At 43.0% G+C, this 27,185-nt stretch overlaps 1 protein-coding gene across 1 annotated transcript in view; it reads right to left on the bottom strand.

Annotated features, from left to right (window-relative positions):
• Positions 1-27,185, bottom strand: part of LOC124803357 (hemicentin-2) — a 155,378-nt gene that overhangs the window by 22,425 nt on the left and 105,768 nt on the right. Inside the window, exon 4 of the mRNA XM_047264543.1 lies at positions 19,400-19,596. Within this exon, the coding sequence (XP_047120499.1) occupies positions 19,400-19,596 (197 nt within the window). The remainder of the gene's footprint in view (positions 1-19,399; positions 19,597-27,185) is intronic.

The following is a 27,185-nucleotide window of genomic DNA, read 5'->3' as shown; positions in this document are numbered from 1 at the left end:
AGAAATTTATTGAGGAGCAAAATTATTCAGCTGTTAGCATCGAATATTGTACAGAAAATTCGGCATGATCTCAGAGCATGTGCTGTTTAATAACATTTGCGGTGAAAAAAAAATGTGAATTTTACCAATCCTAAATAGCAACACCACTATGAGAGTAATTAAGCGATCTAGGGGAGAGGCGTTATGCTGTAACACTTAGCACAAAAATCATAAATAAAGGTAACAGCCCACGCACAAATAACATTTGAAGAACTCTTTATCGAAGACCGTGAAATACGTCCGGCTCTAACAACAATTCTTTATGTCGTCAATGACTCTTTGGAAAACTGATATGAGGACTTTTCAAACTTAGGTTATTTCCATACGGCTACATATCAACTACCAACTCTTTTGCCATTTGGGGTTTAGAAGCAAATTCTTATTTCGTATTGTTACCTCCATTTCAAGAGAAGATATTCCCACTGAGGCACTATACTGAAAAACAGTGTTGCAGTTATTTTCACAGGAGCATGTTATTTTCATGGAAAGCACGAATACTGTATAGTATAGTTGGACACCGCGAGCACGTAGTACGCTCTTCCGTACACAGATGGCGCGCAGTGCTGGCAATTAGCTTTAGTTGTTATTCAAGAGACTGCTTATACTGTAGAAATGTTTCGCTTTCCTGTTTTGAACGGGAAAAAGAGTGTTGGCAATTCCCTGCGATTGGTAATTATTAGCTTTGTAACTGAAAATTAATACAGTAACAATGCCCAAAGCTAGCATCTGTGTTTGTGGAACGGGATTCGGAGCATCAGACGAAGAAAAATACCGTATATGAATAGTGTACGTTCCATTCCTTCTTTTGCTTTGAGCGTTGTTATCACTTTACCTGGTTACCTAGAAACGGCAGATGCAAAAGACTGGAATACATTATTTTCTAAGTTTGTTCATGTAGCGTTGAAAAGATACGCTTCTGGACATTAATTCCTACTGAAAATGGTACCTTCTCGTTACTCACACCGTCATGAAAATCTTTAGTACGAAACAGAATTCCTTCAGTAATTAATTCAGAAGTTATTAAGGTCCACAGACCAATATGTCACTTGCTAAGCAAAAGAAACCACCCAGCGTTAAGCCAGAAAGCACACGCAAGGTTCGGCCTGAAAGACCAGAAGCTTGATGCATGTGTGCACTAGCTCATCACAACCATAGCTCATTCGATATGCGCCCGTGTTCACCAGCGCTTGGCGAAGAGCAGATGAACCGATATCCGTAGCCTGACGTGAGTCTACCGCGCTGGCGGGAAGGGGGCATTTCATAGCGCTTCCGCATTAAGGCTAATGCTTGGCACATTAGTTATTTATGGGCCGTTGCTCTGATGTCCTTTGGTGTCGTAGCGCTAAATTGTCTCGTGGAGTGTCGTGTTCCCCCACAGGTGGCAAGCTATTAGTAATTTGCAGGGAACCACATTTCTGTATAGCCAGAGCCGACTATATTGGGCTCGTTCTCAAGGAAGGGCTTTTTAAAAATTCACCGACCCTGTAAAGCAGACGGCGGCACAAGGGCTATCCGGGGAGTGGCGTTAATGGGTTTCTAGCCCAGGCGTCCTCTCTGGGCACTTTTAAGAGGGTTTGACACCAACAGCATCTCTTCTGCCTCAAGGAAGCCGACAGAACTGAAGGGAGTGCCAGAAAACATAACAACCGGGGGTACGAAACAGGTTTGGCACCCAGGAAGTCTGCATTATTCATCATTGTCGTTAACAGAGGTCGAATGTTTTCGGTCTGGATGCAATCTGAGTGCGATTACTGATTCGCGGAAATATGGGAGGAAATTATTGCAAAAAATAGAATCGCATCTATGATACAAACGACATTAAAGATGGTAAATAATAATAAAGTTCAAGCTGAAGTAAAACATACTACCAGCAGAGGCAACATTTTCTGATGATATTGTGTGTTTTTCTGTGGAATGGGTTGCTACAGGGGCCTTCCTAGAAAAAATGGTCTAAATTATTTGCTATTACAAATACTGCTGTAATTTCTACAGAAAGTGCTTGATGCTTATTGCAAAAGCACTTCGCTCATATCACATCAATCGACAGAACAGCTATTTTGTTTTCGTTCCCGTGTTGTTTTGTGGCCGTATTGTTATGCACCCGTTTCGTTATGCGCTCTAGTATTAATAAATGTGCAATTGCTTGCACAGTGCGTCTCTGTAGTGCCGATAGTAATGTGGTGCTTCTTTAATTAGTTGCTGTTGTTTTAGTGCTAAACATATGTATAGTAAAGGGACAGTATACCCAGAAATCCGGCCGGTGTCGCCGAGCGGTTCTAGGCGCTTCAGTCTGGAACCGCGCGACCGCTACGATCGCAGGTTCCAATCCTGCCTCGGGCATGGATGTTTGTGATGTCCTTAGGTTAGTTACGTTTAAGTAGTTCTAAGTTCTAGGGGACTGATGACCTCAGATGTTGAGTCCCATAGTGCTCAGAGCCATTTGACCCACACCCAGAAATTTTGTGCGTAAATAAATTAATTTGCAGGCTGGCTAGAAAGCATTCAAGGCGATGACACAAGAGCATACTGTAAATTTTGCCGTAATATTTTGTTAGCATGTTCTGCGCAATAATAAGCCAGAGTGACGTAAAAAAAAACACAGGGTAGCGGCAGCACCATTGTCAATAAACAAAAATACCTTTCAAAACCGTGAAAGAGTATTCAGAAGTGAATCAGGCTGAGGGTTCCATTGCATTATTTGTTTCCACCATTGTCCGATCATGTCATGTCATCACTCAAATGATTCGTGCATGAGTTAATTTACAGACAGTAATATTACCAGAAAACTTAAAATACGTAGAACAAAATGTAGTGCAGCTATAAAACATGTAATAAAGCGGTATTTTGTGGATGTCTAGCAGTTGGGTCGAGCCTGCTTACAACCTGTCGAAGCCATTGAAGAACTGTTATTGTTGTTGTGGTCTTCTGTCCTGAGACTGGTTTGATGCAGCTCTCCATGCTACTCTATCCTGTTCAAGCTTCTTCATCTCTCAGTACTTACTGCAGCCTACATCCTTCTGAATCTGCTTAGTGTACTCATCTATTGGTCTCCCCCTTCGATTTTTACCCTCCACGCTGCCCTCCAATACTAAATTGGTGATCCCTCGATGTCTCAGAACATGTCCTACCAACCGATCCCTTCTTTTAGTCAAGTTGTGCCACAAACTCCTCCCCAATTCTATTCAATACCTCCTCATTAGTTATGTGACCTACCCATCTAATCTTCAGCATTATTCTGTAGCACCACACTTCGAAAGCTTCTATTCTCTTCTGGCCTAAACTATTTATCGTCCACGTTTCACTACCATACATGGCTATACTCCATACAAATACTTTCAGAAACGGCTTCCTAACATTTAAATCTGTATTCGATGTTAACAAATTTTTCTTCTTCGGAAAAGCTTTCCTTGCCATTGCCAGTCTACATTTTATATCCTCTCTACTTCGACCATCATCAGTTATTTTGCTCCCCAAATAGCAATACTCTTTTACTACTTTAAATGTCTCATTTCCTAATCAAATTCCCTCAGCATCACCCGACTTAATTCGACTACATTCCATTATCCTCGTTTTGCTTTTGTTGATGTTCATCTTATACCCTCCTTTCAAGGCACTGTCCATTCCGGTCAACTGCTCTTCCAAGTCCTTTGCTGTCTCTGACAGGATGACAATGTAATCGGCGAACCTCCAAGTTTTTATTTCTTCTCCATGTATTTTAATACATACTCTGAACTTTTCTTTTGTTTCCTTTACTACTTGCTCAATATACAGATTGAAAAACATCGGGGAGAGGCTACAGCCCTGTCTCACTCCCTTCCCAACTACTGCCTCCCTTTCATACCCCTCGACTCTTATAACTGCCATCTGGTTTCTGTACAAATTGTAAATAGCCTTTCGCTCCCTATATTTTACCCCTGCCACCTTTAGAATTTGAAAGAAAGTATTCCAATCAACATTGTCAAAAGCTTTCTCTAAGTCTACAAATGCTAGAAACGTAGGTTTGCCTTTCCTTAATCTTTCTTCTAAGATAAGTCGTAGGGTCAGTATTGCCTCACATGTTCCAACACTTCTACGGAATCCAAACTGATCTTCCCCGAGGTCGGCTTCTATCAGTTTTTCCATTCGTCTGTAAAGAATTCGCGTTAGTATTAATTGATGAATTAGCAAAGCGTTATCCGAGGAGACACGCTATGAGTTAAATGAGCAAAATAAAATTATTAGAATATTAATACCTTCAGAAAGCCTACGCTCAGCTGGATCAAGCCCCTCCCAAAACAAAATCATGGATCCGCCACTGGTCAACAGTCCAATTAATATCACAGGAACGACTCGTTGCGCTAGTGCTGACCTCTAGTGGTGATTCCGAGAACTTTTCAAACCAGCCTCGTACTATGTGTATCGTTTCGGGCGATTCTGCCTGTGGCCTTTAAGCACCAGCCGCCAGTGGGCAAGAAAGTTGTCCCTGTGACTATAACGTTACCACCCACTCAGGGAGGCTGGCCAGCGGCCGCTCTCTGCAGGTACAACCTCGCCCGTAATTATATGCAAATTCGTTCTGGCCTGAGCGCGCGCTTCTCGCTGCCCATGTGGCGGCGAGCGCTGCTAAGTTCTACACTCCCAACACCGTCTAAGTTCTACCCACACTCCGCGTGCAGTAGTGCCGTAAGGTGGGGCCGCCCAGCGGACAACAGTAACACGCACAGCACAAAGTTAGGCGTTCTTTTGTCTCCAGGGCACCACAGCGCCGCTGCAATTCTTGTATTCACAATTACACATACTGTGACCTCGGACTCTGCAGTGTACTCGCCCCGAGAGACAGTTGCGTCATAATCAACTTGCTCCAAGAGACCACTGGCGCTACGTTGTTTTTTGTGAAAATAGTAACACTGTGGAGGGAGCATCAAACGAAAGCTCTGACGTGTAAATTATTAGATTGCAGGGTATGGGAACCGAAACACACCCTCTCAACGACCGACCAAATTTTTTTTATTGTTTTATATTCGCATGACACCATTCATCAGCCACCTACATACCGTGTGACTGTAATCAAAGTGCAACTGATCACAGGGGGGCAGCGTAACGTGGTAGATTCTCTGAAGCGTTAATGCAGAACCGATTTAACACTGGGAAAAAACTTATTCCAATTTTGGCTATCAGGTGCAAATCTGGCGCTATGAATACAAAAATGACGTGTAGAAATGTTTCCAGTGTAATGGATTAGGAACGGAATGTGGGCAGAAAAGATCGAACAAGTGAGAAAGGAATAGTGTTGAGTTTATTATTAACCACCGCTTACACAATTTGTTCAATGTGAGCACCGGAGATGTCGACGATATGCTGTACAACGCCAAGTTTGCACCTAGTGGCCAAAACTGGAACCAATTTTTTTTTTTTCAGTGTAAATCGGTTCTGCAGTAATGCATTAGCATATCTATCAAGTTTCATGACCGTATGATAATTACAGCCCACACTGGACCTCCTAGATTAGCTTCAAATTATAACTGCCTGGTACATAATACATCTGGAAGATTATAGATTAAGGTTAAAGACAAACACATAATTACAGTAGCTTGACAATCGGCAGAAAATACAGCAAATGTGATTACAATAAGAACCAACATTAAAATCACTATTTTATGTTTTATGCCTGTTCCTTATATAGTTACTTGCTTCGACTAAAGAGCTGTATAATTCAGGAAGTGTCCTCCCTGACAGACATTGAGATCACATGCTGAGGATCATCTATATATTTTTTTAAACCTTCAGTTATGAATTATAAATAACGATTTTAGGGAGTGCAGAGCAAGAAGCACAGAGATTAGAAACGAAAACGATAACTGGATAACTGAAGCATAAAATGAGAGCATGGAAATAATATTTGGAGAATATGTATACTTGCTGAGAGGAAATGTTAAATGAAAATGAGAATACAATGCGAAAAGGTGAGAGGAGAGATTCAGTTCTTACGTGTGCATCTCAAAAGGTTTGTATGAACTCTTGAGGGAGACGAAATACCATCAGAACTCTTATGGGCATATTGCCAAATAGTGGAGGAACAATACAAAAGTTCCAAAACTAAATTTGTGACACTGAGGAAGTTTCATTATATATTCAAAAGAAACTAATTATAAAAGTGAGAATTAAAGCACAATTTAGTTTCACACCTGTCAAAAAATTAAAGGGAAAATTGAAAGTGGATTGGGTTTAGAAAAGCATTTTTAGCACTACGTCTGAAAATAGAAAGGAGATTTAGGGAATACGAGGAACCATATTTTCATACATTTCATCGTGTATTTTGGGGAAGGTCTTTGGCAAAGTGAAAGAGGATAAAATCTTTTCCATCGTATCAACTATACGCGTACCAACTACAGAAAAACCCGTTCTCTCCATGCAAAACAGTCGGGAGTAATGAGTACTGACAGAATGCTGGTTTGCTCATAAGCGTCAGTCATATTTGTGTATTGAATACGCAGTGAGGGAAGTAAAGGACTGTCCCGATGTGTCATGGACAGAAAACCAGCATGCTTCACTAATGAGATATCAGTGCTCGTTAAAAGTGAGTAGAAATTGAGACAGACGCTGAATGATATGGAACGTGAGCGTTTGGTTATACTATACAGGATAATATACAGTCCACAAAACGTTCGAAAAAATCGGTGCCGATAAGTGAAGAAGAATAACGTAAAACATAAAACAGTATGTGAAAGACAAACTCTCGAAGTCCTTTACACGATGTTTTTAAATGTTCTGTGTGCCCACCTTTCGTCGCACTGTGTACACACCCCATCGGTACGCCAATTCCGCCCATATCAAACCAGCATACCATGACTGACGATAACATCAACTGCCGCAATGCGGTCTCGCAGATATTCGAGTGTCTGCGGTAGAGGTGAAACACAAACGTTAAAATGAAGTAATCACACAATAAATATCAATGCAGAAGTGCAGAGTGCGTCGTCGTGGTTTACGGCTGCAATTTGTACAGCTCCACTCTTAAACGCTTACGAAGGATTTGCCACACAATGTTGGCTGAAGGATGTTCGATTCTGCACGAGGCTGGTAGGTAAACTTCGTGGAGTTCGCAACATACGTCCCTCAAACAGTACATTGTCTCCAGAATGAGATTTTCACTCTGCAACGGAGTGTGCGCTGATATGAAACTTCCTGGCAGATTAAAACTGTGTGCCCGACCGAGACTCGAACTCGGGACCGAGTTCGAGTCTCGGTCGGGCACACAGTTTTAATCTGCCAGGAAGTTTCAGTACATTGTCTGTTCTGACACACCCCGTTTTGGTCGCACAAACATCCATCCCCCTCGAATTTCTTGCATCATTTCACCATACTGTTGTAAACTGGCGATGTTCTTTGAAACTTGCTATGGACAGCCCTTTGCTCATTCATTATTGGCTGGCAGCAGGCAGGTCCTAGAACACAAAATACTTTCGCCGCCATTTGCAACAGCTACGGTAGGTGTCGCTCCTGTCGGCAGTTTTCGAAACTAACTTCCTAGCACCAAATAAAGAAATTGAGGGTCTCTCTTTCCCGTACTGTATCATTTGTTACGTTATATTTAGCCACTTGCCTATACTGATCTTTTAAAATGTTTCACAGATTTTATAATTAAGCTGTACATATAAATAAAAAGGAAATTTAACTAGTGGTGTACACAGCAGGCGGGCTTGCTGCATTGTCAGTCGGTATTCAAATGTCTTGTGAGCTGCTGGACTTCCCGTAATTATTCTTAACGATTAATCTGAAGTCGATGAACGTTGAAACGTACGATGTGAAACGTACGATGTTTCAGAAAAGTGATTAACAGTTGCGATGAGGACTTCTTTATTTACTATTGGGAGTTGCCTGATGTAAATGGCCTTATGAATGAATTTTATTTTTATGAATATGTCATTGTAGTGCTGATAATACTTTTCGAACCACAGATTTTTCAATTATTGTGTTATAAGAGTTACACAAGTTTGATTTCGAATGAGTGTAAACAAATTCGTTAGTGCTGCCGAGAACTGATTCAGAATTGTACGACGTTAACACCAATGGCTCCCGTGATTATTTTGTGAATGCGCCTTCTTCTGCAAAAACCTCTCGGCAAATTGGCAGACCCCGCCTACCTTTCCACTTTTTTGTGTACCAGAAAATCGATGCGTGGTGCTCCTCGTCTTTCCGGGAAATATTCAATGCAAATTTGCTGGCATTAGTTTACCTTGTAGAAAGAGCTCCCACCAAGGACGCTGGGATGTAAGACGAAAATGAGCGTTTTTAGGACTCGTTAAGAAAGGAGAAGCGAATTTAATGAAAAGCGCGCAGTTTCGTCGGAATCTTTCGAGTGGGAGCGGGCTGTTCCTATTGGCATGTTCTCTTCTGATGCTCGTGCTGACGGACGTGGGATATAATTAGGGAGCACACTCATGCCTTACAAGGGATGTTCCTTCGCAGGTAATGAGAAGCGAAAGAGAGGCCTTTTGTTGGAGGCTCAGGTGCACAATGCGATTTGCGCTCTCGCCTCCAACTAGCTGAGAGGAAAGGCTTTGCTAATGGTATTGTTGCGTATTCCGTACAGGTAGCTACGTCGTTACAGAAAATACAACTGAAGTCAAGTACAGCAAAATGAATGAACGCTTTTCAGCTTTTCTTTGGTACTCTGCATAACGTTTAAGGAATGAGGATAGCTACGTGTTTCACATTCCCTCGATAATTTAGAAAGCACGCTCTATGTCATTTATACGATCAGCATTTAGTATTCGTTATGGCGATCTCATGTTAGCGGAACCAGAGATAAGAATGAACATTAATGTTTCTTCTAAATATGAAAAAAAGGCGGAAATCGGACGGGTCGCAATTCTGTACCGGACTGCTTATTGTACTAAAAGTGAGGTGACAAAAGTAACGGGTTAGCGATTTGCCCATATACACCGACGGTGGTAGTATCGCGTACATACGATGTACTGAGTTGATTCATGTGAAAAGGTTTCCGATGCGATTATGGCCGCACGGCGAGAACTAACAAGCCTTGAATGCGGCTTGGTGGTTGGAGCTAGACGTATTTATTTCGAGAATTATTAGGGAATTCAATATTCCGAGATCCACAGTGTCAAGAGTGTGCCGAGAATACCAGACTTCAGGCATTACCACTCACCACAGACAACGTAGTGGCCGACGGCCTTCACTTAACGACTGAGAACAGCGGCGTTTGCGTAGAGTTGGCAGTGCTAACAGACAAGCAACACTGCGTTAAATAATAGTAGAAATGAATGTAGAATGTACGACAAACTTATTCGTCAGGACGGTGCGGCGAAATCTGGCGAGAGAATTGACCCGAGAGCCTTTGCTAACAGCACAACATCGCCTACAGTGTCTCTCCTGGAATCTTAAACGTATCGGTTGGATCCAACGACTGGAAAACCGTGGCTTGGTCAGATGAGCCCCAATTTTAGCTGGTAAGGGCTGATTCGAGTGTGGTGCCGACTCCACAAAGTCATGGACCCAATTGTCAACAAGCCACTGTGCATGCTGGTGGTGGCTCCATAATGGCACGGGCTGTGATTACGAGGAATGGACTGTTTCCTGTGGTCAAACTGAACCGATCATTAACAGGAAATAGCTGCGTCCGCCTACTTGTAGAGCATTTGCAGCTATTCATGGACTTCAAATTTCCAAACAACGATGGAATTTTTATGGATGAGAATGCGCCATGCTATCGGGCCACAATTGTTCGCGACTGGTTTGAAGAACATCTGGGCAACGCCAGCCAACGATTTGACGACCCAGATCGCTTGACGTGAATCCCATCGAAGATATATGGGACATAATCAAGAGGTCGGTTCGTGCAGAAAACCTGCTTCGGCAACACTTTCGCAATTATATCCGGCTATAGAGGCAGCATGGATCAGTACTTTTGCAGGGGCCGGAAACGAAAACTTTATTAAGCTTTCCAGCATGTATGATACCGTACCAAGAAGAAGTGGACTTTGGAAGTAAAAGAGAAACATTCAATCGCGTTAACAGCACAATCACAAAAACTGAAAAAAATTCTGGGTAAGTACGAGTACGACTAACGCACTGAGGGTTCCGTACAAACTTAATTAAGTACATAGCTAGTTCATCCATCCTGTAAATCGAGAATCCCAACGATATTTGTCAGTAATCGATATCGACACCGCCAAGATATCGGTCCAACGAACTTCAGGACTTTCGAAAATGACAGGGAATATTATTTCGCTTGATATAATTACAAATTAACAATTTTCTGACTTTTTCTTTGCTTGTACTGTAATACTTTGCTTGTTGCCAAATTTCACGCGTCTACATCAATGGGCAGTACCATACAGATTTTGATGAGCGATTTCTCGACTATGGAAATATGCAACATCAATGGTCATATCTTTTGATTGCACTGAATTAGAAGCTTCAATCTTTTACACCGCCAAGGGACCGTTGATGTTAGTGTATGACACAGATTTCAGATTGATACGTCCACCTTTCTTGAGGGAAAGGGTTTTAAAAGTCGGACAGACAGAGAGACAAATGGCCAACAAATTGTGATCCTATAAGAGTTCCGTTTTTACCGATTGAAGTATGGAACCCTAAAAAGTAAGGTAAAGAGACCAAAATGAATTGTTACAAAACCATGGCTATTCTTACTCTCCGATATTTAAACGTCATTTGAATTCTAACGAAAGAGAAATAAAGACTATCCGATATGACGTTTGATGAGATCGTAAAGTGATACAAGAAAATAAATATAGAAATAAGAGCAGAATTACATGTACGAAGTAAAAATCTGGACTACAGAACAAAACGAGAAACATTCCAATGCAACTAACCGCGCTAGTATTCCAAAAAAAGATCAGCAAACGGATTGCGACTAGCAAGGAAAAGAAGGATGGACAAATAGAGCCTTTAAGACAATGACGTCGAGACAGGCTGCACAACCTGCTAGATAAGGAAAGAAGAAGATAAAAGGAGTTTCAGGCGCTGCTGAGTCTATAGAAAAAGTAGCTGTCTTTGTCCTACGTCTAGCGTACTTGCGTACTATAAGAAACAAGACAGATTCGTATACCGCTTCACGAAAGATAATGTCTCATTTTTTTTTTCATGGTGGGCTGACGGATAATGGGATAATGGTGTGCAGGGCGTTAGCAAGTTGAAAGAGAAACTGAATTCTATTTGTTGTTTTAGGCAGCCCTTCCTAGACAAATTTTTGTGGTTCCGTAAGTAAATTGTTAAAAATGAAACTCTTATGATATCACTTTCTAGCCCGTCCGTCCATCTCTCTCCCTGACTGTAAAAAACCTATTTCCTCAGCAAATGGTACACGTATCGAGTTACAATTTATGTCAGATTTTAGGGACTACTGTCTCTTACCGGTATAAAAAACTGAAGCTTCTACGTCGACGTAATCAAAAGTTCCGGCAATTTATTTCACAAATTTTGATGCAAAATCACTCATAAAAACGACAGAGTACTACCCGCTGCTTACAATCATTAAATAGGGCGGTAAGAAGGAAGGTGGCCTAGTACAAATAAAGAAAAAATGCAAAAATTGTTTATTTGTAATTATATCACAGGAAAATAATTTTTTGTTCCTTTTTTACCCAATTGATAATTGTCTGTCCGTCTGTTAAGACCCCTTTTTCTTTGGAATGGATAGACCATCAAATTGAAATTTGTGGCACATACTAAGGTCGATCGTTCCTCGGAGGTGTAAGAACTGTAAGCTTCTAAGTCAATGCAGTGAAAAGATACGGTCGTTTATGTCACATATTTTCATACTCGAGAACTCGCTCAATAAAACCTTTGGGGTACTTCCGTAGCCCTAGAATCATTAAATTTGTCAAGAAGCAAGGTTTCACAGCACAAGCAAAGGAAAAAAAACCGAAAATTGTTAATTTATAATTATTTCACACGAAAAAACTGCTTTTCTGTCATTCTCAGAAATCTTGGAATTCCTGAGGCAGTTATCATGCGGGTGTCGATATCGATAACAAGCAAAAATCGTCGAGATACTCAATTCCTGTGATAGATGAACTAGCTACATGCATAATTGAGTTTGTACAGAATCCTCGGTCCGTGATTCCTGTTCGCACTTATCTGGATTTGTTGGTATATTGACTTTATCACCAGCATCGGAGTGAAATATTGTCAGTAATGGAATAGACGAACCTGATGGATAAATCGATGTGACTGAGGACTTGAACAAGGACGTGGTCCACGCGCTTTAAGCTCTTAGCTGACTATGTATTAACGGGCACCTGATACAGCAGCCCACGTAATGTGCGAAACATTTCAGAAGGGCTCCTGCCGATGAAAGTTTAAGGCTTGAATGGGGAATGCGCCACGAACAACAGCGAGAGAGCACCGGTGAGTGGTGTTGAGAGCGTGTTATCTAGAGAGGGCATTACCAGGATGGACGCTAATCTCTCTGTTGCGCCCCTCCTGAGCGCCGAGCGGAAGCAAGGAATATTGTGGAACTGTGGCAACGCATCTAAGGCTAACGCTTCGTGGAGACCATCAATGCAGAAGTGGTCTGCTCTCGCTCCAGCAACTGCGATGGGTGTTTCCGAAAAAGCTTTCTCCAATGAAGAGCTACTTTTTTCTTTGCCTCTAGCACCTGTCACCTAAGTTTTCCTCGGTCGAGCTATAATATCGAATCCTTGAGCGGTTGGTTTTCGGCAGACACATTCTAAGGCCCCTTTTCCATGAACAACTTTCGTGTATCAATGCGAGGGTGGTTTGATGCGTCTGGTACATTTCCACGAAATAATGGAACTTTTTTTTTCGCCTTCATGGTGGGTAATCCTGATTATTTCTGGGAGCATATAAAAAATTTCAGCAATAGACAGTGTACAGTTCATTGCTGACAGCCATCTGAATGTGTCTGTGTGTCATCTGCGACTGAAAATGGAGAAAAACCTAGTTTCGTGCTGTCATTAAACGTTTTCATTTGAAGGATTGAACTGGCGCACAAATCAAAACAGAATCGGATGAAGATCCCACGGACTCTACACCTTCACTGAAGACCATTTATATTTGGTTTAATGAATTTAAACATTGTCTGACAAGCACCGAAGACGAAGCATGCCGTCCAGTTGAGATCACCACAATATCTATGACACGATAATGGAAGACCGCCGAATAAAAATTCGTGACATTGCTGAGTGGAGGCTTCTCAACTGTAAGAGTGCATAGTGTTCTGCAAAAAGAACTGATTATGAGCAAGCCGCGTGTGAGGTGGGTGTCGGGATAGCTCACAGTCGACCAAAAGCACATCCCGCACAACAATTCAATACAATGTCCGGCGCTGCTCAATCGCAGGCCGCAAAATTTCTTGCGCCGATTTGTGACTGTTGAATAAAGCTGTACACATCGTTACACACCAGAGTCAACACGGCAGTCAAAACAGTGGACGAAGGCTCATGAAAGTGCACGGAAGAAGGCAAAGACCATTTTGTCACCCAAAATGTTTACCATTTTGTCATTTGGTAGGGCGCTGGCCACTGTTTTTTGGGATTCCCAAGGAATAGTCCTCATAGAGTACTTGAAGAAAAAGCATAACCATAACTGGACCTTCTTATGATACGTTGCTGGATCGTCTGAGAACTGCGTTGGCACGCAAAATTATGCTCCTTCACCAGGATAATGCACCACACAACACATCAGATAACAGTGCCGAGTTGGGCTTTTATTCGTTCCTCATCCACCCTGTTCACCCGAATTATCCTCAGGTGGTTCAAAATGGTTCAAATGGCTCTGAGCACTATAGTACTTAACAATTGTGGTCATCAGTCCCCTAGAACTTACAACTACTTAAACCGAACTAACCTAAGGACATCACACACATCCATGCCCGAGGCAGGACTCGAACCTGCGACCGTAGCAGTCGCGCGGTTCCGGACTGCGCGCCTAGAACCGCTAGACCACCGCGGCCGGCTATCCTCAGGTGACTTCTTCCTGTTCCATAATATTAAACTTTGACTTGCTAGGAAGAAATTTTCATCAAAAGAAGTAATAGCAGCAGAATTTGACAGAACCTATTTTTTTGATGGAATGAAAAAGTTGGTGGATCCCTGGACCTACTGTCTATTCCTCAAAGGAGACCATGTCGAGAAGTAATGTGAGTTGTTTACGAAACAAACATTTTTTTCTTGCATTTTTACCAGACGTATCAAATCATCTCCGCAGGCTCCTCGTGGCAAATGGGTCTATTACTGTGCCCCAGGCGTTTTATTCCTGTACTGCGTCTTGCCTATCATGAGTGTTCTCGTTTGCACGCCAGAGCCCAAATAGCATGTATTGTGAGAGCTGCCTATTGTGCAGTTTGGCACCTTAACTGCAAAACTGAGGTTATGAAGAACTATTCTTTTTACGAAAAAATCGAAATATAGTGGCAGAATCTAGAAAGAAGGTCTTCACATTCTTAATACCTGAGACAATATTGAAAACTACGTCAAAACATTTTATTTGGTCGAGAAAACATTTACTTGTAAACACATCAAACAATGTTTAGAAGGCAGCAAACAGGAGTTATTTTATTTTGTATCTTGTTTTATAAGTGACAAATAACACCGAAAATTATTGTGGGAACAGTTTTCTTTAAAAACGTTTATCTATTTAAGCGCTTATTTATGCCTCATGCAGACTTATCTTTGTCCAGGTGCCATAAAACGTCAAAACCTTTCTTTCAGGTATCTTATCTCTCTTTTGGGAGAACACTAGTTAGAAAAATACCAGGCTCTAGTATAAACATTTGCAGTGTCTCATGAAAACAAGGCAAATAATAAGATAAAGATTAAGAAGACACAAAAACACAAAATTCATTACCATAACATCAGCGAGGTCGGCTAGAGTAGGGAAAATTCTGCTGTCAGCAGAGGACGTCACAATGCCTGGTTCTACCCATGTGCAGTTTACAACATACTCATCGTCTTAGAACTCCACGCTCATCGCAGTCAATTAATCAATGTCGTCACCGACCCACTCGTGAGGCTGCTAGGGACTGATCTACACGCAAGTACGTGACGTTCACCCACATACGAGCGATCGATTGTGACCAGAAAGCACTCGTGTATAACGGACTTACGGAAGTAAACTTTACGATATTCAAGATAAAATTCGGATAGCTGAGCCATAAGGTTCCCACTATAAATTACTGAAGGGCTGCTTTGTATCGTATAGAAGGTGATTCAGCTGCCCCTACCGCTGTCGTTTTGTGCAACTCGCAGTGTTATATCTGGCCTTCAAAATCCACGCGCGACGTTTTCATATTCTCTTGCTCAGTTTGCGCAAACTGACAGTCCGACAGAAAAAAATGAAGAGGATCGTTTATGTAGGAAATTTAATCTAGTTGAATTTGGTATCGGGATACGTTTCCGATAGAGCGCCTAGTTTTCGAGTTATTCGACAAAAACGTACAGAAGTGACCTTCAAACGCACGCTCAGTACCCACCTGTCAGGATTTCTAGTATGTTGTTCATGGAACTCCCTCCTACCACTGAACAAAAATTGCGACACACGAATTATTTCCCACATATGACCTTTTCTGGTCTTCACTGAGACGTCTTATTAGGCCACCGGCTTAGTCGACCACACACAAATTGTAAAATTAAAGCCGCGCGGAGAGGCCGCTCGGTTAGAGGTGCCATGTCACGGACTACGCGACCCCTCCCGCCAGAGGTTCGAGTCCTCCCTTGGTCATGGGTGTGTATGTCGTTCTTAGCATAAGTTAGTTTAAGTTGGTTTAAATAGTGTGTAAGTCTAGGGACTGATGACCTCAGCAGTTCGGTCCCTTTGGAATTCACACACATTTGAACATTTTTATAAAATTAAGGTTTACGTAAATTTTACAAAACTATTTCGTAAATTTTAACAGCATAAAATAAGTACATCGCTGTATTCGTCAGGCGTTCTGAGTTAGAAACTGCAATACTTGCAAAGCTCAAGTTTACATCTAATTGCCAACGTAATTAGTTTTAGCGTAACGTTTACAAAAGTCGTTTTTCATTCATTACCCTCACAGGCACTTTACATTAGCCCAGTCAATAGAGAACAAAAGAACGAATGTAGGGAATAGTTCGCTTAGAGCAAGGCGAGTGTGGCACGATGAAGGTACTAAAAACCCTGACTTGTGATGGGGAAGTGTGGCGGTGGAGGTGCGTTTGAAGGTCACTTTTGTAGGTTTTTCTGGAATAACTGGAAAACAGCGGCCTCCAGCAAAAATGTATACCAGTACAACATTTAACTACATTAAATATCCTACAAAAAAAGCTTCTCTTCATGTTTTTCTGTAAGACTAACAGTTTGCTCGTAGCGAACGAGAGAATATGAAAATCTCGCGCGTGGTTTTGAAGGCTAGATATAACATTGCACGCTGCACGAAACGATAGCGGTAGGGGCAGCTGAGTCACCTTGTGTAGTGCACTGAAACTAAAACATGTTTGCAAGAACGGTATTAAAAAAAAAGGCATTAACATTGACACCAGCAATATACTCACTGTGTCGCACAGAGGAAGTTCATTCGCTGATACATCTTTATTCTTAACAAGTCGGTTTACGAAAGGAAATCCTCAAAGTGAAAAGAAGATTTTCATTAGAAAGAATATGAAACGACAAAAGACTAAAAACTGTTATGGTGCAAGGGCTCTAATTAGCGTGTCCCACTTTCAAGTCATAATGGGTCCTGCAATTAATGAGATCTCCTTCTGATGAAACTTAATGTACGTGAAAGTAGCGAGTCGAACTAAGAGTGCAACAATATTTTGTTGACGCCCATAGGGAGAAATGGCCTTGGTAATAAAGCAAAATAAACCAGAGCCTGCGTGGAAACATTTTAGTCTTCATTTTTCCCACGCGCTATTCTAGAGTAGAGCGGTAGAGAAATTCTGGAGTAGAGTGGTAGAGAAATAGTCTGAATCTAGTCCTATGAACTCTCTGTCAAGCAATCAAGCGTGAATTGCAGAGTAATCATGTAGATGCAGAGGAATCTGATTAAATTCTAGATTTCACAGTAAGTGAGGTGTTCGCTAGTTAACAGAAGGTAGCGACATATTCTCTTCATTCAAATCACGCCTAACAAACTACTTCGACAGTTGAGGCTGCTTTATTTTCCATCGGGGATGTTAAGAGGTTATTACTGGTTTCAGCATGAATTGCTAATTATAAAACCTAATTCTAAAATAACAAGATCGACGCATCTTGTTCAGCTGACATGTCCGGTAAATATGGTGTGATTCTTGGTGGTGCACAAGAGAAGAAAACGCACCGAGAGAACTATACGTCTTAGGAGACACGTGTGTAGCAGACGTCGGCCAGCGTCTGGCTGAGTGTGTTTGAACCCGATACTTTGGCCAGTTTACTTATGTCTCATCCTGTGCTGGGCAAACACTCGTGGCACTTATGGTACTCGATTTTTTAGGTATGTATGGTACACTAAGATGCTACATTAGTGGATCCCAACCGTTCTAAAGCCGTTACCCCTGCTAGCACTCCCCACCCGCTCTCCACACTCTTATTAACACTAATGCCAATCTAAACCATCGTGCATTTGTGGGACATACATGACAGACGTGTTCGTAGACATCCTGATCACCGACAGACTCTCCGAGAACTCTTATGGGCTGAAGAAGAGAACGTACACCACAGGACATACTTAAACGGAGCATGTCACGTAGGTGCCAGGTAGTGATAAACGTTTGATAAACGCTCACGTAGGGCATACACGTTATTGAAACTCTCAAAGTCCACTGAAAATCACCCGGGATGACGGTGTGAATCATTGTTCCCACTTTGTTTTCGACACCAAAAGTTCTAGTAAGTAATGATGTTTTGTCATGTAATTAATTTTTTAAAGATGACTGTATAATTTGGTAACATAGCCAGTTCTATAGTAACGCGAATTCTTTACAGACGAATGGAAAAACTGATAGAAGCCAACCTCGGGGAAGATCGATTTGGATTCCGTAGAAATGTTGGAACACGTGAGGGAATACTGACCTTACGACTTATCTTAGAAGAAAGATTAAGGAAAGACAAACCTACGTTTCTAGCATTTGTAGACTTAGAGAAAGCTTTTGACAACGTTGACTGGAATACTCTCTTTCAAATTCTGAAGGTGGCAGGGGTAAAATACAGGGAGCGAAAGGCTATTTACAATTTGTACAGAAACCAGATGGCAGTTATAAGAGTCGAGCGGTATGAAAGGGAAGCAGTCGTTGGAAAGGGAGTGAGACAGGGTTGTAGCCTATCCCCAATGTTATTCAATCTGTATATTGAGCAAGCAACAAAGGCAACAAAAGAAAAGTTCGGAGTAGGTATTAAAATCCACGGAGAAGAAATAAAAACTTGGAGGTTCGCCAATGACATTGTAATTCTGTCAGAGACAGCAAAGGACTTGGAAGAGCAGTTGAACGGAATGGACAGTGCCTTGAAAAGAGAGTATAAGATGATCATCAACAAAAGCAAAACGAGGATAATGGAATGTAATCGAATTAAGTCGGGTGATGCTGAGGGAATTAGATTAGGAAATGAGACACTTAAAGTAGTAAAGGAGTTTTGCTATTTGGGGAGCAAAATAACTGATGATGGTCGAAGTAGTCTGGCAATGGGAAGGAAAGCGTTTCTGAAGAAGAAAAATTTGTTAACATCGAGTAAAGATTTAAATGTCAGGAAGTCGTTTCTGAAAGTATTTGTATGGAGTGAAACGTGGACGATAAATAATTTAGACAAGAAGAGAACAGAAGCTTTCGAAATGTGGTGCTACAGAAGAATGCTGAAGATTAGATGGGTAGATCACATAACTAACGAGGAGGTATTGAATAGAATTGGGGAGGAGTTTGTGGCACAACTTGACTAAAAGAAGGGATCGGTTGGTAGGACATGTTCTGAGGCATCGAGGGATCACCTATGTAGTATTGGAGGGCAGTGTGGAGGGTAAAAATCGTAGAGGGAGACCAAGAGATGAATACACTAAGCAGATTCAGAAGGATGTAGGCTGCAGTAAGTACTGGGAGATGAAGAAGCTTGCACAGGATAGAGTAGCATGGAGAGCTGCATCAAACCAGTCTCAGGACTGAAGACCACAACAACAACAGCCAGTTCTCAATTATTGCTCAAATGGAATGTGGCAGAAGCCCAAATTAATGTTCCACGTTTGAGCAGTGTAGTCTTAATGGAGTGTACATGAATTAAGCAATAACGTAGACTGACATACAGTCGGGCGGAAATATTGAAATTACTACTTTTATGTTAATGAGTGTCGGCCAGTGTGGAGATTCCAACTGACGCAACAAGACCTCCACACCAGTGACGTTTATCGTCTGCCGCGTGAAAAGAGCGAAGTGATGGGAATACTTACAGTTGACGCTAAGAGTGACGTTGGTGTCCAGACGCGCCCCATCTGGCAGGGCACGATTCCAGACGACGCAGCGGTAGACGGCTCCGTCATCAGTGCGCGCAGGAGTCAGCGACAGAACGGCCGTCGTCGGGGAGTCCCTCCACTTAGACGGTCGGATTTCCGCCTCCAGAGGATACGTGTTGCCATCCCGGTACCATCTGGCCACAACACAAAAAGTTAGCAGGACCCTATAAACTAATGTTCTGTTGTGTACATACGGTAATGTTTCACTACCACCTGTGCCTCAAATTGTCAGCCCAGTTGAAGAGCCAAACTAGTATAACAGCGCCATGATGTCATTCAGGGTGCATAGGTGTGTTTCATCAATTACAAGAGGAGGTTCGGTAAGTCATTCTTCATTCCTCGAGGTAATATCGCTGTTGCGGGTGCGGGCAGATTCAGCTATAAAAAGGTGGAAGATCATATGTGTATCAGAAACAACAGAGGGCCCAGAGTGGAACCCTGTGGTACACCATGTGTGATTCTCTACTGTTATTTAATTAATATGGGACTGATACAAACTGTGCTCTGTTATGCACGCAATATTTTAGAAAATGACTCTGCCACATCTACTGTTCCATAAATATTTCACCTTTCCCACGAGAATATCTTTGTTCAGGAAAGGTTGCCTGCAGGGTGCACGATGTGTCATAATGTGCCATTCACCTGTACGCTATCATTCACTAATGAGTCAGAGAGCCACGCAACTGCGGGTGGAATGACTGGCAGTAAATGGCAATTAACTGCCGTTAGTAAAGCCAAGAGTCTGAACGTGGCCTCTCTCATACTGGTCACCTCTGCAGGACGAAGCAACGCTGTTGTGGAGAGGGCAGAGACACTAGCATTAAGCTTTTAGATTTTTAGTGTGCTGCTGAGTGTCCAACGTATTCTCAGATACGGCTACCTGCTCTATTGCTTTAATGTTTTGCACTGGAAATTTAGAACAAGTTAAAAATGAAACATTCGTATTTCTCTCCCTCCTTCTCTTTCCCTCTCTCTCTCTCTCTCTCTCTCTCTCTCTCTCTCTCTCTCTCTGTGTGTGTGTGTGTGTGTATGTGTGTGTGTGTGTGTGTGTGTGAGAGAGAGAGAGAGAGAGAGGCAGGGAAAGGCAGAGAGCGAGAGAGAGAAGGAGGATATTTCAGCACCTTTTTAGTATCAAAACTAGACATGATTGTCTTATTGGGACTGCCGCGATCGTTCTTTGAATAAAAATATGGCATTTCAGTCTTTGATAGCTATGTTTTATTTACAAAATAAAAAATAGGGATCAAAGACTGAAATGCCATATTTTTACTTTTTTAGTATTTTAATTCTAGTCGAAGATCATTATTCTGCTATTTTTATCCACACTAGTCTAAAAAAAACAATTAGCACTGAGAACATCAATTCTTGTCAAAGTTTTAGTGTTCTGCTTCTTTTATCCACATTCGTCTCAAAAAAATTTAGTGCGAGCACTGAAGACATTGGGTAACAATGGTAAACTTGCCTCGTCAGATTCGGATAGAATCCTAAGCTTTCGATGACTACCTTCATCGTCGTCAGGGGCTATGTCTGATTGTACTGTAACTGACGAAGCTCCCATTTTCCAACTATGCCAAAAGGAACAAAACATAGCGCGGCATATATTCTGCGGTGTAACAACGAGCAAGATGGATCGTGTCCTAAACAGGCAAGTAATCAGATCGGTCTTCCGGCCACCCCGGAAAATTAAAGAAGTGGTGTGACCTGTTACAGATGATGTCGGCTTGAGAGTATCCGAGATTTACACACTGTCCAGTTACCTTAATGTGACTACCCCTCAAAAGCCTGAACAACCACCTTTTGCACCCCGGACTTCTGTGGGACGTGCAAGAAGGGAGTCAGTGAGGTTCTGGAAGGTACCACAGATGTGGAGCCATACTGACCCCAGTGCTGTGGCCAGCCATGAAGACATTCCCCCAGACCATAACGCCCCCCCCAACCCCCCCCCCCCCCCCCGCCCCCGGGCTGAACACTTCCGAAGATTGTTGCAGGGTGGGGCGTTTCACACCGCACACGCCAATGGCCATTTTTCATCTTAAAAGGCCACCTGTCGCCACTCACTGGACGTTCATTTGCGCTATTGGCGTGCAAATTCCAGCCTTCGTCGCCGATGAACAGTAGACAATTTGGTTGCATGAATGGCCTGCTGTGGAGGCCCCTTTGCAGCAACGTTCGCTGAACGGTCATTGAGCAGACTCTGTTGGTAGCTCCTTGATTCATCTGGGCGGTCAGTTGCTCAACAGTTGCACGTATATTCGCCCGTACACAATTCTCGCAGCCGTCGTTCACCCCTCTTATCTATGGCCCGTTGTGTACCATAGACCCTCGCCGCCGGTTTTGGATAGTGCCATTTTACCTTGCACGCTATACATCTACCACAGTGGCACGCGAACAGCTTACAAACTTATACGTTCCGGAAACGCTTTCACCTTTGGCCCGAAAGCCAATGGTCATACCCTTTTGGACGTCAGATAAATTACTCCGTTTTCGCACTGTCTTCCGCCCCCCGCGATCAGTTTTGTACACCCCCTCTGCCAGCTGCCTGCCATCTGTAAGTGTTTATTACACGCTGACGTCGAACATTGGTGATCGTCACATTTATGTGAATGGAACGTGTAACATTCCTTGAATGTGTGGCAGCAGTTGCCGATCATTTTGTTGAATATCAACGTCTCTTTCAATGCCGAGAATTTTGAGAAATCAGCGGTGGCCGACCACAGCCTAATAAACAAGCGCAATATTATGTTCGAACATATGAAAATTCCGGCTCACGCATCAAACTATTGAGAGACTGATAAGGAAAGCTGTGGAAATTAGACTACGTGATGATAATTTCAATACAGACGCGGACATAGCAATGCATGGGGGCGTGTACCTGCTAAAAGAAGAGCAAAGAGAAATAATTCACATAGTTTATTGCCTGAAACAAGAGGTGGCCGTGCAAGCTACGCCGTACAGCGAGAGCAAACACAACTCACGGACGCAAAAGGGCATCTTAATATATGTCATTCCGTATGTCGCCATTACGTCGCCTAGGGAATCAAATGACGTCCCATGAGCATTAAAGTGGGAGCCTCGCCGGTTCCAAAGAGTCCAATAATCCTATTCTCTTCCAGAGAATTTCCAGGGCTAGTACGCTGCCTCACCTCTACAGACTCACTACACCAGCCCCACACCTGCACGCGTTCCACATTCTCTTCCAGTGAGATTTCAGTCTCCTCCCAAACCATGAAATCTGGCCCGATATATACCCTTCCTTCTTCTTTTGTCTTTCACAGGTTGGGGCTATCGATCTATTCTGGCCACAATTCCATCTTTTAATGGGCATCCTGTGTCTCCCTTTCCTTTGGGTTTGCATCTTTAGCTTGCTTCTTTCTTCCGTTCGTTGCAGATGATTATTCCAGTTTTGTGTATGTTCTTCTACTTTGTGGTTTACTGTAAAATTATTCAATTCTTGTCTAATGTTTTCATTAGTATCTGCCGAAATTTTGTGCGATCTTTGACTGCTGTGGAAATCTCACTTCAGCCGCCTGAACGTGGCTAAAATCTTTCCTCTTCATAATACACGATTCGCTGCCATACAGTAGAACAGGTACAGCGATATTTGTGTGTTTTCGTGTACCATATTTCCTCTGATATTTCTGTAATTTAACTAATCTTACGAACTATAAATCAGTCCCATCCGTCCCACATCACCAGAGCTCCCTTTTCCTTCCCACCTTTCCCTAAGCCTTTTCTCCTTTATTATATCTTTCCCTAACCCTTTTTTCTCTTCTTATTGTGGCTTTACTGACTGTCCCAACTACTCCCTTCTTGTCTGTAAACATCCCTCTTCTCCATCGACACTACCCACCAGTCCTCCATCCTTGTACATACGCCCTCCTACCCTACTAAACACCCAATTCTTTTCCCTTCCAACAACGGATGACTTTTTCCAGAACAGGTCCTTCGATTTTTAGAGACAGTCAATTGCTTCATTTGAAAGATCAGTGGGTTACACTGTGTTTTAAATGTGTTTCTTCTACATCTTTCCTATTCCTGTTTTACATTAAAAACAAACTGTGTTTCCTTCACATAAAGATTCTTTGAAAAACAACTCCCCTCCTAATTTAGTGCTTTTCCATCTTTATGTATTGTTACACGTCGTTTGGCTGAATTGCCAGTTGACTGTACCGCTGCCAGCTCCCACTCTCCCCGCCCCCTCCTCAGGCCATATGGAGCGAGAAGGATGGAAGAACACTAAAGAAATAAAAAATAACGTGCGAGTAGGAATGGCACAGCGAGGGTTCCGTGCAAAATCAATTAGCTGTATAGATAGTTCATCCATCCCTAGAATCGAGAATCTCTATGATCTTCGTCTGTTATCGATATCGATATCGAAGTCCACTAATAAATCAACAGTTTTCGAATTTTTTCCTTTACTTGTACCGTGAAACCTTGCGTCTTGTCAAATTTCAAGTACCGTACAGGTTATGACGATGAGCTTGTGAGTATCAAAAGGTCTGACGTAAATGGACCTATCTTTTGATTGCTTTGACTTGATAAGCTAAATTTTTTTACACTGCCAAGGGACTGTAAATCTCAATCTGGGACATAAATTTCAGCTTTATATGTCTGCCCACACCTGATTCTTAAGTAGCCGGACAGTCAGGCAGACAACAAAGTGATCCTATAAAGGTTCAGTTTTTACTGAGTGAGGTGCGGAACCTTCAAAACAGTGGCTCCTGCTGATAATGATGGAAACAGTCATCGAAAGCTTGGGATTTTATCTAAACTTGAAGTGGAAAGTCAATCAAGAACATTCTATCCCAAGACTCCATCATGAAAGTCTGCGTAGCCACTGTTGTACGCCGAAAGCATCACATTATCATTACTCAGAAGCCCAAAGCTGCCCATTCAGAGGCCAGACCAGTCGACCAACCCTCCTGCCAAGCAGGTCTGCCTCGACGCGTTCGTCTTTGTGTTGCACGATTTTGTAGTGGTCGCGTCCAGGGTCTGTGTCCAACAGCTCCACCTCCGCACCGCTACCTGCTGGCCCCTACCTCTACCTGCCACCTCACAATTGGCAGTTTTCCCTTCAGTTTTGGCCTGGTGAAAACTGCCACGCATCTGGGCGCTAGTGGGGTCCGCCATGCAGTCGCCGTGTGACCACACACACAGTCAGACCGGTCGGTGACCCACTGAGTGGGGGAGGGGGAAGGCGAGCGCTGGCCGACTCGTCAGCCTATGAAAGGGCATCTTAAAGGCGTTCACAGCCCGACTGATCCGCCTGCCCGTCGCAATGTGTATGTGGACACTGGCGACTGCTTGGCTGAACATATCTGCCCTGACGGAGTGTGGGATGGCAAGTAATGGTTGAGGCTAGCAGTCAGGTTCGCCGGGCGAAGCGACGGACCGGGATCTGAGACCCGAATGCGAGTCCATCGCCCAAGCACAGGCGAACGGCTCGGGACAGGCTTCCGACGATTGTTGCAGGGCGTTTACTTGAATGTTTCACACTGTACACGTCAATGGCCATCTTTCATTTTAAAAAGCCAGCTGTCGCCACTCGCTGGACGTTTATTTGCGCGATTGGCGTGCAAATTCCAGCCTCTGTCGCCGATGCACAGTAGACAGTTTGGCTGTATGAACCGCCTGCTGTGTAGGCACCTTAATAGTTGGACAGTCAAAGTGATCCTGTAAAGGTTCAGTTTTTAACGACGAGATGCGGAACCTTCAAAACGGTTGCTCCTGCTGATGATGATAGAGACAGACATCGAAAGCTTTGTATTCTATCTGAATTTGAGGTGGCCAAGAACTTTTCATCCAAGGACTCCATCGTGAAAGACTTCGTAGCCACTGTTGTACGCCCACAGCATCACATTATCATTACTCAGAAGCCTAAAGCCGCACATTCACAGGCCGACCAGTCGCCCAAGCCCTCCTACCAAGCAGGTCTGCCTTGACGCGTTCGCCTTTGTGGTGCATGATTTTGTAGCGGTCGCGTCCAGGGTCTGGGTCCGACAGCTGCACTTGCGCACCGCTACCAGCTAGCCCCTAACTCTACCTGCCACCCCACAATCGGTACTTTTCCCTTCAGTTTTGACCTGGTGAAAACTGCCACGCTTCCGGGCGCAGTCGCAGTGTGACCACACACAGTCAGACCGGTCAGTAACCCATTACGGGGGGTAGGACGTCAAACGGGCCGACTTGGAGCAGGAGAGGCATCACAGGACATTTTAATTTCCAGTGTCTATACTTTTACAAATAAATTCATAAAACTTCGTCAGCATCACCAGGAGGGATTCAGGATTCACACTCATTGCAGTGGAAGTTCTAAAACATAACAAAATAAAGTTTTTTTACCTTCGAAATTTCATCATTTTTTCACTTACTAATGGCTGCATTTGTTGCTATAGGTACAATTTTCTTCATAAGTTAGAGAGATTCTTCGATGAATTTTGCACATCATACAAAGAAAATGGTTCAAATGGCTCTGAGCACTATGGGACTCAATTTCCGAGGTCATTAGTCCCCTAGAACTTAGAACTAGTTAAACCTAACTAACCGAAGGACATCACAAACATCCATGCCCGTGGCAGGATTCGAACCTGCGACCGTAGCGGTCTTGCGGTTCCAGACTGCAGCGCCTTTAACCGCACGGCCACTTCGGCCGGCTGCACATCGTACATACCATACTCACAGGAATATGAAACTCTAGAATTTATTTAATTTATGAAAAAACGAATGAACTGTTATGTTTCAAACTTCATGTTTAGGAAAACACAAATTTTATAGTTAATTACCTCAATTTTTACCAGAGTTTTTAATAGATTTAGAAAATTCTAGAGTTTCATACACCTTTAAGTATGGTTTGTGCACAATTCATCGAAGAATCTCTCTTACTTATGAAGAAAAGTGTACCTACAGCAACAAATATTGCCATTAGTAAGTGAAAAAAATGATGAAATTTCACGTGTAAAAAAAATTATTTCGTTATGTTTTCGAACTTCCACTGATATGAGTGTGAATTCTGAATCCTTCCTGGTCATGCTGACAAAATTTTATGAATTTTTTTGTGAAGGTATAGACAGTGGAAATTAAAATGTCCTGTAGTGCCTCTCCTGCTCCAAGTCGGTCCGTTTGACGTCCTACCCCCCTTAAGTGAGGGGAGGGGGAACGCGAGCGTTGGCCGACTCGCCAGCCTATGAAAAGGCACCTTAAAGGGGCTCACAACCCTACTGATCCGCCTACCCGTAGCAATGTGTATGTGGACACTGGCGACTGCTTGGCTGAACCTACCTACCCTGACGGAGTGTGGGATGGCAAGTAATGGTTGGGGCTAGCAGTCAGAGGTTCGCCGATCGAACCGACGCACCGGGATCTGAGACCCGAATGCGAGTCCATCGCCCAAGCACAGGCGAACGGCTCGGGACAGGCCCGCTTGGCGGACGAGTCGGTGGAGTGGTCCGCTTGTGTATGCGGTAGAGGTGGCAAAAAATAACGTAACTGATAGAAATAACCGGTTACTGAGAAGTAACGGTTACTGCGATAACCGTTCCTCTGATTCTGGCAGTTATTTCAATAACTGTTTAGTGTCAACAGTGCCTCGCGCCATCTGTTGACCGAAGATCGTACTGCGCATTTGGAGGCGTTCTATAGACCATGGGAATAACTGTGAGACTGCGCGCCATCTGTTGATAAGAACTGTGTGCTATTTCGTGGGCCTTCGTTACTTTTAGCATAA

The sequence above is a fragment of the Schistocerca piceifrons genome, chromosome 6 (assembly GCF_021461385.2).
Source record: "Schistocerca piceifrons isolate TAMUIC-IGC-003096 chromosome 6, iqSchPice1.1, whole genome shotgun sequence".
Taxonomy (NCBI): Eukaryota; Metazoa; Arthropoda; class Insecta; order Orthoptera; family Acrididae; genus Schistocerca; species Schistocerca piceifrons.
The sequence above is the reverse complement of the archived record's forward strand: the minus strand, read 5'-3'. Positions and strand labels throughout refer to the sequence as shown.